The sequence below is a fragment of the Oncorhynchus gorbuscha genome, linkage group LG03 (assembly GCF_021184085.1).
Source record: "Oncorhynchus gorbuscha isolate QuinsamMale2020 ecotype Even-year linkage group LG03, OgorEven_v1.0, whole genome shotgun sequence".
In the NCBI taxonomy this organism is placed as follows: Eukaryota; Metazoa; Chordata; class Actinopteri; order Salmoniformes; family Salmonidae; genus Oncorhynchus; species Oncorhynchus gorbuscha.
The window spans coordinates 72,391,026-72,403,046 of NC_060175.1; the positions used below are offsets into that span (position 1 = coordinate 72,391,026).

The 12,021-nt window shown below is 44.7% G+C and overlaps 1 protein-coding gene across 4 annotated transcripts in view; it reads left to right on the forward strand.

Moving 5' to 3' along the window:
- The window catches only part of LOC124031854 (tyrosine-protein phosphatase non-receptor type 11-like), a 62,291-nt gene that overhangs the window by 21,581 nt on the left and 28,689 nt on the right, over nucleotides 1–12,021 (forward strand). For all 4 annotated transcript variants that reach the window (XM_046343619.1, XM_046343620.1, XM_046343617.1 and 1 more), the window contains exon 2: nucleotides 6,106–6,228. In XM_046343619.1, coding sequence (XP_046199575.1) covers nucleotides 6,106–6,228 — 123 coding nt within the window. The remainder of the gene's footprint in view (nucleotides 1–6,105; nucleotides 6,229–12,021) is intronic.

A 12,021-nucleotide genomic window follows, 5' to 3' on the forward strand; every position in this document is an offset into this window, starting at 1 on the left:
GGCATCCGAGCCAAACTGAAATCTTAACAAAAACATGTTGTAACAGCTTTTAATGTCCTTCAAGCCGGTCTGATGCCATTTCCAAATGGCATCAGTTAGCATTTTCTCCTCGGTTCATAAACATCTTTGCTGCCAAATCAAATCAAATGTATTTATAAAGCCCTTCGTACATCAGCTGATATCTCAAGTGCTGTACAGAAACCCAGCCTAAAACCCCAAACAGCAAGCAATGCAGGTGTAGAAGCACCTGCACGGAGAGGAACCAGGCTTTGTGGGGTGGCCAGTCCTCTTCTGGCTGTGCCGGGTGGAGATTATAACAGAACATGGCCAAGATGTTCAAATATTCATAAATGACCAGCATGGTCCAATAATAATAAGGCAGAACAGTTGAAACTGGAGCAGCAGCACGGCCAGGTGGACTGGGGACAGCAAGGAGTCATCATGTCAGGTAGTCCTGAGGCATGGTCCTAGGGCTCAGGTCCTCTGAGAGAGAGAAAGAAAGAGAGAATTAGAGAGAGCACACTTAAATTCACACAGGACACTGAATAAGACAGGAGAAGTACTCCAGATATAACAAACTGACCCTAGCCCCCCGGCACATAAACTACTGCAGCATAAATACTGGAGGCTGAGACAGGAGGGGTCAGGAGACACTGTGGCCCCATCCGAGGACACCCCCGGACAGGGCCAAACAGGAAGGATATAATCCCACGCACTTTGCCAAAGCACAGCCCCCACACCACTAGTGGGATATCTTCAACCACCAACTTACCATCCTGAGACAAGGCGATTATAGCCCACAAAGATCTCCGCCACAACATTATTCTTTTTAGCAAGGGTCTATTTAGTCTTATAGGGCAACCAGTAATGACAGAAAAGAAGCTGTATGTATCTAATGATAGTCAAGTTGACTAACAAATAGCCTACCAAATTGCAGTGGTGGAAAAAGTACCCAGTTGTCATAAAGTCAAGATACCTTAATAGAAAATTACTCAAAAGTGAGTCACTCAGTAAAATACTAATTGAGAGTATTTTGGTTTTAATTATACTTAAGTATCAAAAGTAAATGTAATTTCTAAAATATACTTAAATATCAAAAGTAAAAGTATAAATAATTTCAAATTCCTTATATTAAGCAAACCAGACTGTGCCATTTTCTTGTTATTTAAATGTACGGATAGCCAGGGGCACTCTCCAACACTCAGACATAATTTACAAACGAAGCATGTGTGTTTAGTGAGCTCGCCAGATCATAGACAGTAGAGATGACCAGGGATGTTCTCTTGATAAGTGCCTTGAATTGGACCATTTTCTGTCCTGCTAAACATTCAAAATATAATGAGTACTTTTGGGTGTCAGGGAAAATGTAAAGAGTAAAAAGTACATTATTTTCTATAGGAATGCAGTGAAGTAAAAGTTGACAAAAATATAAATAGTAAAGTACAGATACCCCAAAAAACGACTTAATTAGTACATTTACATTTAAGTCATTTAGCAGACGCTCTTATCCAGAGCGACTTACAAATTGGTGCATTCACCTTATGACATCCAGTGGAACAACCACTTTACAATAGTGCATCTAAGTATTTTAAGGGGGGTGAGAAGGATTACTTTATCCTATCCTAGGTATTCCTTAAAGAGGTGGGGTTTCAGGTGTCTCCGGAAGGTGGTGATTGACTCCGCTGTCCTGGCGTCGTGAGGGAGTTTGTTCCACCATTGGGGAGCCAGAGCAGCGAACAGTTTTGACTGAGCTGAGCGGGAACTGTACTTCCTCAGTGGTAGGGAGGCGAGCAGGCCAGAGGTGGATGAACGCAGTGCCCTTATTTGGGTGTAGGGCCTGATCAGAGCCTGGAGGTACTGAGGTGCCGTTCCCCTCACAGCTCCGTAGGCAAGCACCATGGTCTTGTAGCGGATGCGAGCTTCAACTGGAAGCCAGTGGAGAGAGCGGAGGAGCGGGGTGACGTGAGAGAACTTGGGAAGGTTGAACACTAGATGGGCTGCGGCGTTCTGGATGAGTTGTAGGGGTTTAATGGCACAGGCAGGGAGCCCAGCCAACAGCGAGTTGCAGTAATCCAGACGGGAGATGACAAGTGCCTGGATTAGGACCTGCGCCGCTTCCTGTGTGAGGCAGGGTCGTACTCTGCGGATGTTGTAGAGCATGAACCTACAGGAACGGGCCACCGCCTTGATGTTAGTTGAGAACGACAGTTTGTTGTCCAGGATCACGCCAAGGTTCTTAGCGCTCTGGGAGGAGGACACAATGGAGTTGTCAACCGTGATGGCGAGATCATGGAACGGGCAGTCCTTCCCCGGGAGGAAGAGCAGCTCCGTCTTGCCGAAGTTCAGCTTGAGGTGGTGATCCGTCATCCACACTGATATGTCTGCCAGACATGCAGAGATGCGATTCGCCACCTGGTCATCAGAAGGGGGAAAGGAGAAGATTAATTGTGTGTCGTCTGCATAGCAATGATAGGAGAGACCATGTGAGGTTATGACAGAGCCAAGTGACTTGGTGTATAGCGAGAATAGGAGAGGGCCTAGAACAGAGCCCTGGGGGACACCAGTGGTGAGAGCGCGTGGTGAGGAGACAGATTCTCGCCACGCCACCTGGTAGGAGCGACCTGTCAGGTAGGACGCAATCCAAGCGTGGGCCGCGCCGGAGATGCCCAACTCGGAGAGGGTGGAGAGGAGGATCTGATGGTTCACAGTATCGAAGGCAGCCGATAGGTCTAGAAGGATGAGAGCAGAGGAGAGAGAGTTAGCTTTAGCGGTGCGGAGCGCCTCCGTGATACAGAGAAGAGCAGTCTCAGTTGAATGACTAGTCTTGAAACCTGACTGATTTGGATCAAGAAGGTCATTCTGAGAGAGATAGCGGGAGAGCTGACCAAGGACGGCACGTTCAAGAGTTTTGGAGAGAAAAGAAAGAAGGGATACTGGTCTGTAGTTGTTGACATCGGAGGGATCGAGTGTAGGTTTTTTCAGAAGGGGTGCAACTCTCGCTCTCTTGAAGACGGAAGGGACGTAGCCAGCGGTCAGGGATAAGTTGTTGAGCGAGGTGAGGTAAGGGAGAAGGTCTCCGGAAATGGTCTGGAGAAGAGAGGAGGGGATAGGGTCGAGCGGGCAGGTTGTTGGGCGGCCGGCCGTCACAAGACGCGAGATTTCATCTGGAGAGAGAGGGGAGAAAGAGGTCAGAGCACAGGGTAGGGCAGTGTGAGCAGAACCAGCGGTGTTGTTTGACTTAGCAAACGAGGATCGGATGTCGTCGATCTTCTTTTCAAAATGGTTGACGAAGTCATCTGCAGAGAGGGAGGAGGGGGAGGGGGAGGAGGATTCAGGAGGGAGGAGAATGTGGCAAAGAGCTTCCTAGGGTTAGAGGCAGATGCTTGGAATTTAGAGTGGTAGAAAGTGGCTTTAGCAGCAGAGACAGAGGAGGAAAATGTAGAGAGGAGGGAGTGAAAGGATGCCAGGTCCGCAGGGAGGCGAGTTTTCCTCCATTTCCGCTCGGCCTTCCGGAGCCCTGTTCTGTGAGCTCGCATTGAGTCGTCAAGCCACGGAGCGGGAGGGGAGGACCGAGCCGGCCTGGAAGATAGGGGACATAGAGAGTCAAAGGATGCAGAAAGGGAGGAGAGGAGGGTTGAGGAGGCAGAATCAGGAGATAGGTTGGAGAAGGTTTGAGCAGAGGGAAGAGATGATAGGATGGAAGAGGAGAGAGTAGCGGGGGAGAGAGAGCGAAGGTTGGGACGGCGCGATACCATCCGAGTAGGGGCAGTGTGGGAAGTGTTGGATGAGAGCGAGAGGGAAAAGGATACAAGGTAGTGGTCGGAGACTTGGAGGGGAGTTGCAATGAGGTTAGTGGAAGAACAGCATCTAGTAAAGATGAGGTCGAGCGTATTGCCTGCCTTGTGAGTAGGGGGAAGGTGAGAGGGTGAGGTCAAAAGAGGAGAGGAGTGGAAAGAAGGAGGCAGAGAGGAATGAGTCAAAGGTAGACGTGGGGAGATTAAAGTCGCCCAGAACTGTGAGAGGTGAGCCGTCCTCAGGAAAGGAGCTTATCAAGGCATCAAGCTCATTGATGAACTCTCCGAGGGGACCTGGAGGGCGATAAATGATAAGGATGTTAAGCTTGAAAGGGCTGGTAACTGTGACAGCATGAAATTCAAAGGAGGCGATAGACAGATGGGTAAGGGGAGAAAGAGAGAATGACCACATGGGAGAGATAAGGATCCCTATGCCACCACCCCGCTGACCAGAAGCTCTCGGGGTGTGAGAGAACACGTGGGCGGACGAAGAGAGAGCAGTAGGAGTAGCAGTGTTATCTGTGGTGATCCATGTTTCTGTCAGTGCCAAGAAGTCGAGGGACTGGAGGGAGGCATAGGCTGAGATGAACTCTGCCTTGTTGGCTGCAGATCGGCAGTTCCAGAGGCTACCGGAGACCTGGAACTCCACGTGGGTCATGCGCGCTGGGACCACCAGATTAGGGTGGCAGCGGCCACGCGGTGTGGAGCGTTTGTATGGTCTGTGCAGAGAGGAGAGAACAGGGATAGACAGACACATAGTTGTCAGGCTACAGAAGAGGCTACGCTAATGCAAGGAGATTGGAATGACAAGTGGACTACACGTCTCGAATGTTCAGAAAGTTAAGCTTACGTAGCAAGAATCTTATTGACTAAAATTATTAAAAATGATACAGTACTGCTGAAGTAGGCTAGCTGGCAGTGGCTGCGTTGTTGACTTTGTAGGCTAGCTGACAGTGGCTGCGTTGTTGACACTACACTAATCAAGTCGTTCCGTTGAGTGTAGTAGTTTCTACAGTGCTGCTATTCGGGGGCTAGCTGGCTAGCTAGCAGTGTTGATTACGTTACGTTGCGTTAAAAGAACGACAATAGTACTTTAGAGTAATTTTACTTAAGTACTTTACACCACCACCAAATGGCTGGAAATGATAAGCAGAAACAGGTTAATATCTAAAAGGCCTGTCAAAAATGAATTCCACTATCTCTGACTGTACAGTGCATTTTCTATATTTATGGGTTAGGATCGGGTGCGTGCTTAAGAATTTCACTTCATCACATATAGTCGTACGGTTGCAGATGGGTTATTAGCAAATGCGTCCGGGTGCAGGTGAACAAACACATTACACTAGCTCTCATGCTAGAAAAGGTTGGAGACTCCTGAGTTAGAGGTTTTAACCCTGTGAACTAACTGAACCATGAGCTGCAACTCCAAACAACTGACATGCTTTATTACTTTAGCATACTACCAATGATGAAAAACACACATTATGAAGAGGAAAAAACATTATTCCATGTTGCATTTCTAAGCATAACCACATAAATTGTATTTCTCAGACATCGATAGATCTTTTGCTATGAAGAGGAGTCACCATCCCCTTTAGTATTTTTTATTTATTTATGACAGAACAGTAGGGATATATGTAGGGGGAGATAGTGATAGGACACAGACCAGAGCCATACTTTTCAATTGCGCTAGTGTGTATTTCTCTATATTATTTTAGGTTGGTGGACAATGTAACATCCAAATTTGTAATGGTTAATAGTGGACGATCGGGTTTATCAAAATGTGAGCTGGATGGAGTAAATGTAGTAAATGTTATCTTTTACTCTCTACTTGGTTATATAACACAGGAAGTAAACATTTGCCAGTTATATTAAGCTCTGTAAATATTGGTGTTCTGCTTTCCAAAAGTTTATATCTCACTTTTTATGTGTATCTAACTACTGTCACCAAACTGACCCAGCTAGCACATTTGGTTCTATGGAAGTTGTGGGTTTCCAAATTGGTTTTGGGACCAAAGCCATACGTTTCCGGACCGGTAAAATGTTAAGTTACATTTTCTTTTTTTTGCCTGTTCTGGGAATGTAAATGTTTAGGTTGCAGGGAGGTTCTAACAGTTTTCCTGGGAGGTTTTATTAATGTTATGAGAATGGAAATGGTAGGTTATTTGAAGGTAATTAACTAACGTTCTGTATACGCCTGGAAGTCCCTTAGGGATGTACAGAGAAACACTGGTGACTCTGGATTTGGCTTTTGTGATCAAAACTATTCTTTTCTCTCTCTCTCTCTCTCTCTCTCTCTGTGTTCTTCAAGGTGGTTCCACCCCAACATCACCGGCATCGAGGCAGAGCAGCTCCTGTTGACGCGGGGGGTCCACGGCAGTTTCCTAGCCCGGCCGAGCAAGAGCAACCCAGGGGATTTTACTCTCTCTGTCAGGTAGCAGCGTCCATGTTACCAGCATGTCACATTTTGGTTCCCAAAATTTTGTGGGAAAGTTATTTGTCCAATAACCAAAGGAGAACAGCATTGTTATCTCCTAGCGGTTTAGCCTAACGCACCACAACATTGTCACTGATGTCAACTTCAGCATTCAGAGAGAACCAAACTCTGGTGTATTGTCTCCTGGGGCCGGCTGAGCAATTTTAATGAAGGCAGGAGTCAAGCCGCATGTCATCTGTGCACAGTTGGCCAAGCTGAAATGGGAAATAATCGCTCCTCAAATATACAGTACCTTGCGAAAGTATTCGGCCCCCTTGAACTTTGCGACCTTTTGCCACATTTCAGGCTTCAAACATAAAGATCTAAAACTGTATTTTTTTGTGAAGAATCAACAAGTGGGACACAATCATGAAGTGGAACGACATTTATTGGAAATCAAAAACGGAAAAATTGGGCGTGCAAAATTATTCAGCCCCCTTAAGTTAATACTTTGTAGGGCCACCTTTTGCTGTGATTACAGCTGTAAGTCGCTTGGGGTATTTCTCTATCAGTTTTGCACATCGAGAGACTGACATTTTTTCCCATTCCTCCTTGCAAAACAGCTCGAGCTCAGTGAGGTTGGATGGAGAGCATTTGTGAACAGCAGTTTTCAGTTCTTTCCACAGATTCTCGATTGGATTCAGGTCTGGACTTTGACTTGGCCATTCTAACACCTGGATATGTTTATTTTTGAACCATTCCATTGTAGATTTTGCTTTATGTTTTGGATCATTGTCTTGTTGGAAGACAAATCTCCATCCCAGTCTCAGGTCTTTTGCAGACTCCATCAGGTTTTCTTCTAGAATGGTCCTGTATTTGGCTCCATCCATCTTCCCATCAATTTTAACCATCTTCCCTGTCCCTGCTGAAGAAAAGCAGGCCCAAACCATGATGCTGCCACCACCATGTTCGACAGTGGGGATGGTGTGTTCAGGGTGATGAGCTGTGTTGCTTTTACGCCAAACATAACATTTTGTATTGTTGCCAAAAAGTTCAATTTTGGTTTCATCTAACCAGAGCACCTTCTTCCACATGTTTGGTGTGTCTCCCAGGTGGCTTGTGGCAAACTTTAAATGACACTTTTTATGGATATCTTTAAGAAATGGCTTTCTTCTTGCCACTCTTCCATAAAGGCCAGATTTGTGCAATATATGACTGCTTGTTGTCCTATGGACAGAGTCTCCCACCTCAGCTGTAGATCTCTGCAGTTCATCCAGAGTGATCATGGGCCTCTTGGCTGCATCTCTGATCAGTCTTCTCCTTGTATTAGCTGAAAGTTTAGCGGGATGGCCAGGTCTTGGTAGATTTGCAGTGGTCTGATACTCCTTCCATTTCAATAGCTCCTTGGGATGTTTAAAGCTTGGGAAATATTTTTGTATCCAGATCCGGCTTTAAACTTCTTCACAACAGTATCTCGGACCTGCCTGGTGTGTTCCTTGTTCTTCATGATGCTCTCTGCACTTTTAACGGACCTCTGAGACTATCACAGTGCAGGTGCATTTATACGGAGACTTGATTACACACAGGTGGATTGTATTTATCATCATTAGTCATTTAGGTCAACATTGGATCATTCAGAGATCCTCACTGAACTTCTGGAGAGAGTTTGCTGCACTGAAAGTAAAGGGGCTGAATAATTTTGCACGCCCAATTTTACAGTTTTTGTTTTGTTAAAAGTTTGAAATATCCAATAAATGTCGTTCCACTTCATGATTGTGTCCCACTTGTTGTTGATTCTTCACAAAAAAATACAGTTTTATATCTTTATGTTTGAAGCCTGAAATGTGGCAAAAGGTCGCAAAGTTCAAGGGGGCCGAATACTTTCGCAAGGCACTGTACCTTCTTTGTGGCTCTCCCGAGTTTCTAGGAAACGGAGAACGTTTGTTTCCCCCCTCGGTTGAAAAAGTATAACCTTTCACAAGAACTCACATATGATCTAAATCCCTTTTTGACTGTACCCCTTTCTAATTTGAACGAAACCTTACCATAAGGTAACCATAAGTGTTTGCCCAATGTAGAAGTGGTCAGAAGGTGACTTTTGGACCTGAAATCATAACCCTGGCAGACCTGTTGTAAGCTTTCAGATGATATCAAACTCAACCGTTTATCGTTTTCAGTGATTTAAGACATGGATGTATTTTGGTAGGGTTGGGTAAGCAAAATGGGTCAACTTTGAGCAGCTCTATCTCCTGATTCTGGTCCAAAATGTCACTTTCTGACCACTTCTTCCATGGGCAAACATGTATGGAAAGTTTTGTTTAAATTAAAAGGAATGCTGTCAAAAAGTGATTTGAATTCAAATGGATTTACATCACAGTCATACAAAGGCCCGTATCATATTGGAACTTTCCAGATCTCTGACAGCTCACTCGCTCTTCCCTGTCCCACTGATCCCTTTCACTGCGGACACTCATCCAGACCTCCAGATGGCCTCTCCAATCTGTCCCGAGATGTTATCTCCAGTGCCACATGTCACCTCTCAACGTGACACCACACCACCACGTCCCCACTACTATGTACTTCTTCCACTCAGACAAACGCACATTATAGAGTTGGCTTTGGGAAGTCTGTAATTGTTGTTCAGAAGGGTGCGTAGAGGTATAGGGAGTGTGTGTGTGTGTGTTTCTAAGCGTGTGCAGGATGGGAGTGTCCATAATTATGTGGCAGCAACGGCAAATTGACTTCAGAGCCAAGCGCTCATAAAAGGATATTTATCCCTTTCATACACAGACCAAAATCCCACTAATTTTACATGCTTGCATTTTATACCAGCTTTTTTGCATATCTGAAAAGGGTAGGGGGTAAAAGGCGTCAAATAAAAGCCACCTAAAGACCTAGTCATAATTACTGCATTTTCACAGACCCTGTAACCAAAATACAGGTATGGGTCTGTGTGAATGGTTCTCTGCTTTTCTGCAGGTAAATTCATGAACACGTCCCCAATTTGAACTGCAAACAGCTGCCATGGTTTAACAACAATCCCCACCCCTCCCAATTTGCCAGTTACCCACTGGTATGTATAAAAGGGTACCAGTAAATAAGGGGCTTTTTGGAAGGAGGTCATATAAACTTACCACTGCATCTGTCTGATATTTGGTATTTCTGAACACTTCTACCATGAGCACGCATGTATGGAAGGTTTCATTCAACTCAAAAGGAGTGCAGTCAGAAAGTGATTGAATTCATATAGAACGACCTTCACGCCACAACAGCCCTTTGAGGAATATGACCTCTTTTGACCTCCGTGTATGAAATCGTCAAGTCTAACCCTGTCCCATGACATTACATTTCACTGAATTATGAACAGTTATAGTGGAACAGTTGTAGAACAGTTCTGTATTTGGAGTGCTGACTACAAAAGAGAAGTGTGGAGTTCTGGTAAACAGCAGGCCTCTGACTTCCTGCAGTGCGAGGAGAGAGAGAGTGGCTCTGCTTTGGCAACGGAAGCTTTTAAGAGGCTCATGAGTTGGAAAAAGCTCCTGGAAAAGGTCCAGTGTCGGCCTTCAGCGCACCGCTCTTTAGCAGAGAGGGAGAGAGAGAGACCGGGAGAGAGCAGTTAGGCTGGCAGCAGCAGTGAGTGGTGAGTGTGGCAGGCCAGGCAGTAGCTCTTAATAACATTAAGGCCGGGGGTCCATGTTGAGGTCTGACCTGGCTGATGCCTGTGGCTATGTGGTGACTTTGGGCTGTGTGTGTGTGTGTGTGGTATAATTGAGAATTGGCAGCCTTATTTTGTGTCTGCACTGTTTTGCTATTGAAAGTAGGCTCTGCACCGACATCAATGGATAAGATTCCATTTTCGAACACATTTATTTGCTTGAGGTATTACACCAAAAATAAATGATATCAAAATATCCTGTTTTGATAGTGAAAAAAACCCAAAAGCCATACTTATTAAGTTATCATGAACAGATGAAAGTCCTTTTAAACGAACTGAGAGCCATGTCCTTTTAAGCACAGTTCTTTGCACTTGTATTTCTTTGTGACTATTCAGGGATGCCTTAACCTGTGACCAAGCTAACTGCTCTTACTTGTGTAATCGTATATATCACACACACACTCTCACACTCACATCACACACACTCGCACACTCTCATATCACACACTCTCACACACTTGCATATAACACTCTCTTTCAATCGTGTATATACTCACACACAATCAGACACTCTCCTCTCTCACAGACACACTCAATGAGAGAGTAATTAACAAGTAATTAGTAGAGTGTCTACTTACCCGTGTGTTATTTAACCTCCACGGGATGGGTGGTTGCTAACGTGCGCTAATGTGACTAGAATCACGTTGTATACAACAGCCGGGTCATTAGACGCAACTTATATGGGCAGAAAGCTTAAATTCTTGTTAATCTAACTGTGGTGTCTAATTAATAGTAGCTATTGCAGTGAAAAAGGACCATGCTATTGTTTGAGGAGAGTGCACAACAAAAATGTTTATCACGGCAACTGGTTTGATACATTCACCTCTGTAGGTAAATAATGTACTTCAGTCATTTTGCTCCGATTTGTCATCCTGAGGGTCCCAGAGATAAAATGTTGCATTTTTTTGTTTGATCAAATCTATTTTTATGTTCAAATGTGGGGACTGGGGTCTACATTTTGACCCCACTGCTGTCTTTGGCTCCACACCCACCCCGCCCGACCATGTAGATGTGTGAAAGTTAGTGAATAAGATAATGATCCATCATGTATGACATTCCTGGGGGGGTGTAAACATTTTTATTACCAAAGCATTTTTGTATGTTCTCTATAGTTACGTACAATGAAAATGTATCAATTGACCAATTCGGCAAAATTCTTCACTGGATCAGTCTGAAACTTTGCACACATACTGCTTACATTTCAAAGATGATGGGGGGAAAACCTCCAAAAAGAACGCATGGTTTTTTTTGTTTGTATTATCCTTTACCAGATCTATTGTGTTATATTCTCCTACATTAATTTTACATTTCCACAAACTTCAAAGTGTTTCCTTTCAAATCGTATCAAGAACATTCATATCCTTGTTTCAGGTCCTGAGCTACAGGCAGTTAGATTTAGGTATGTCATTTTAGGCAAAAATTTAAAAAAAAGGTTGTTAAGAGGTTTAAGCAATAAGACCCGAGGGGGTGTGGTATATGGCCAATATACCACGGCTAAAGGCTGTTCTTATGAATGACGCAACGCACAGCCCGTAGCCATGGTATATTGACCATATATCACAAACCCCCCGAGATGCCTTATTGCTACATAAACTGGTTACCAACAGAATTGGAGCAGTAAAAATACATGTTTTGTCATACCCGTGGTATACGATCTGATATACCACGGCTGTCAGCCAATCAGCATTCAGGGCTCAACCCACCCAGTTTATGTCTGCTAAATGACTTAAATGTAAATGTAAATGTTAGATGAGGGAAATCTAGCTCGTCTCTCTCTCGTTGTAATGGACGTCCTGGGACTCCACTGGGCTGTATTGTCTCATTCTCCCTGCTTTTCCCTTTGCTTATCTCTCCCTTCTTTCCTGGCCCGGGCTGGATGACAGGGGGAGGCCAGGAGGGGTAGTGGGGGATGGGGAAGGTTAAACATTGTGATGTTAACTGTTCCAGTAGGGTCTGGAGTCAGAGACCCTTCTAGAGTAATGTGTATTTAAGTAGGCTGGTTTCCATTGACCCAGTTTTATTTGACAAAAGTAATGTCACCCAAACAATCTTTGCGTTGTGTAATGTAAAAATGGCTGACATAGGAGACATTTTCT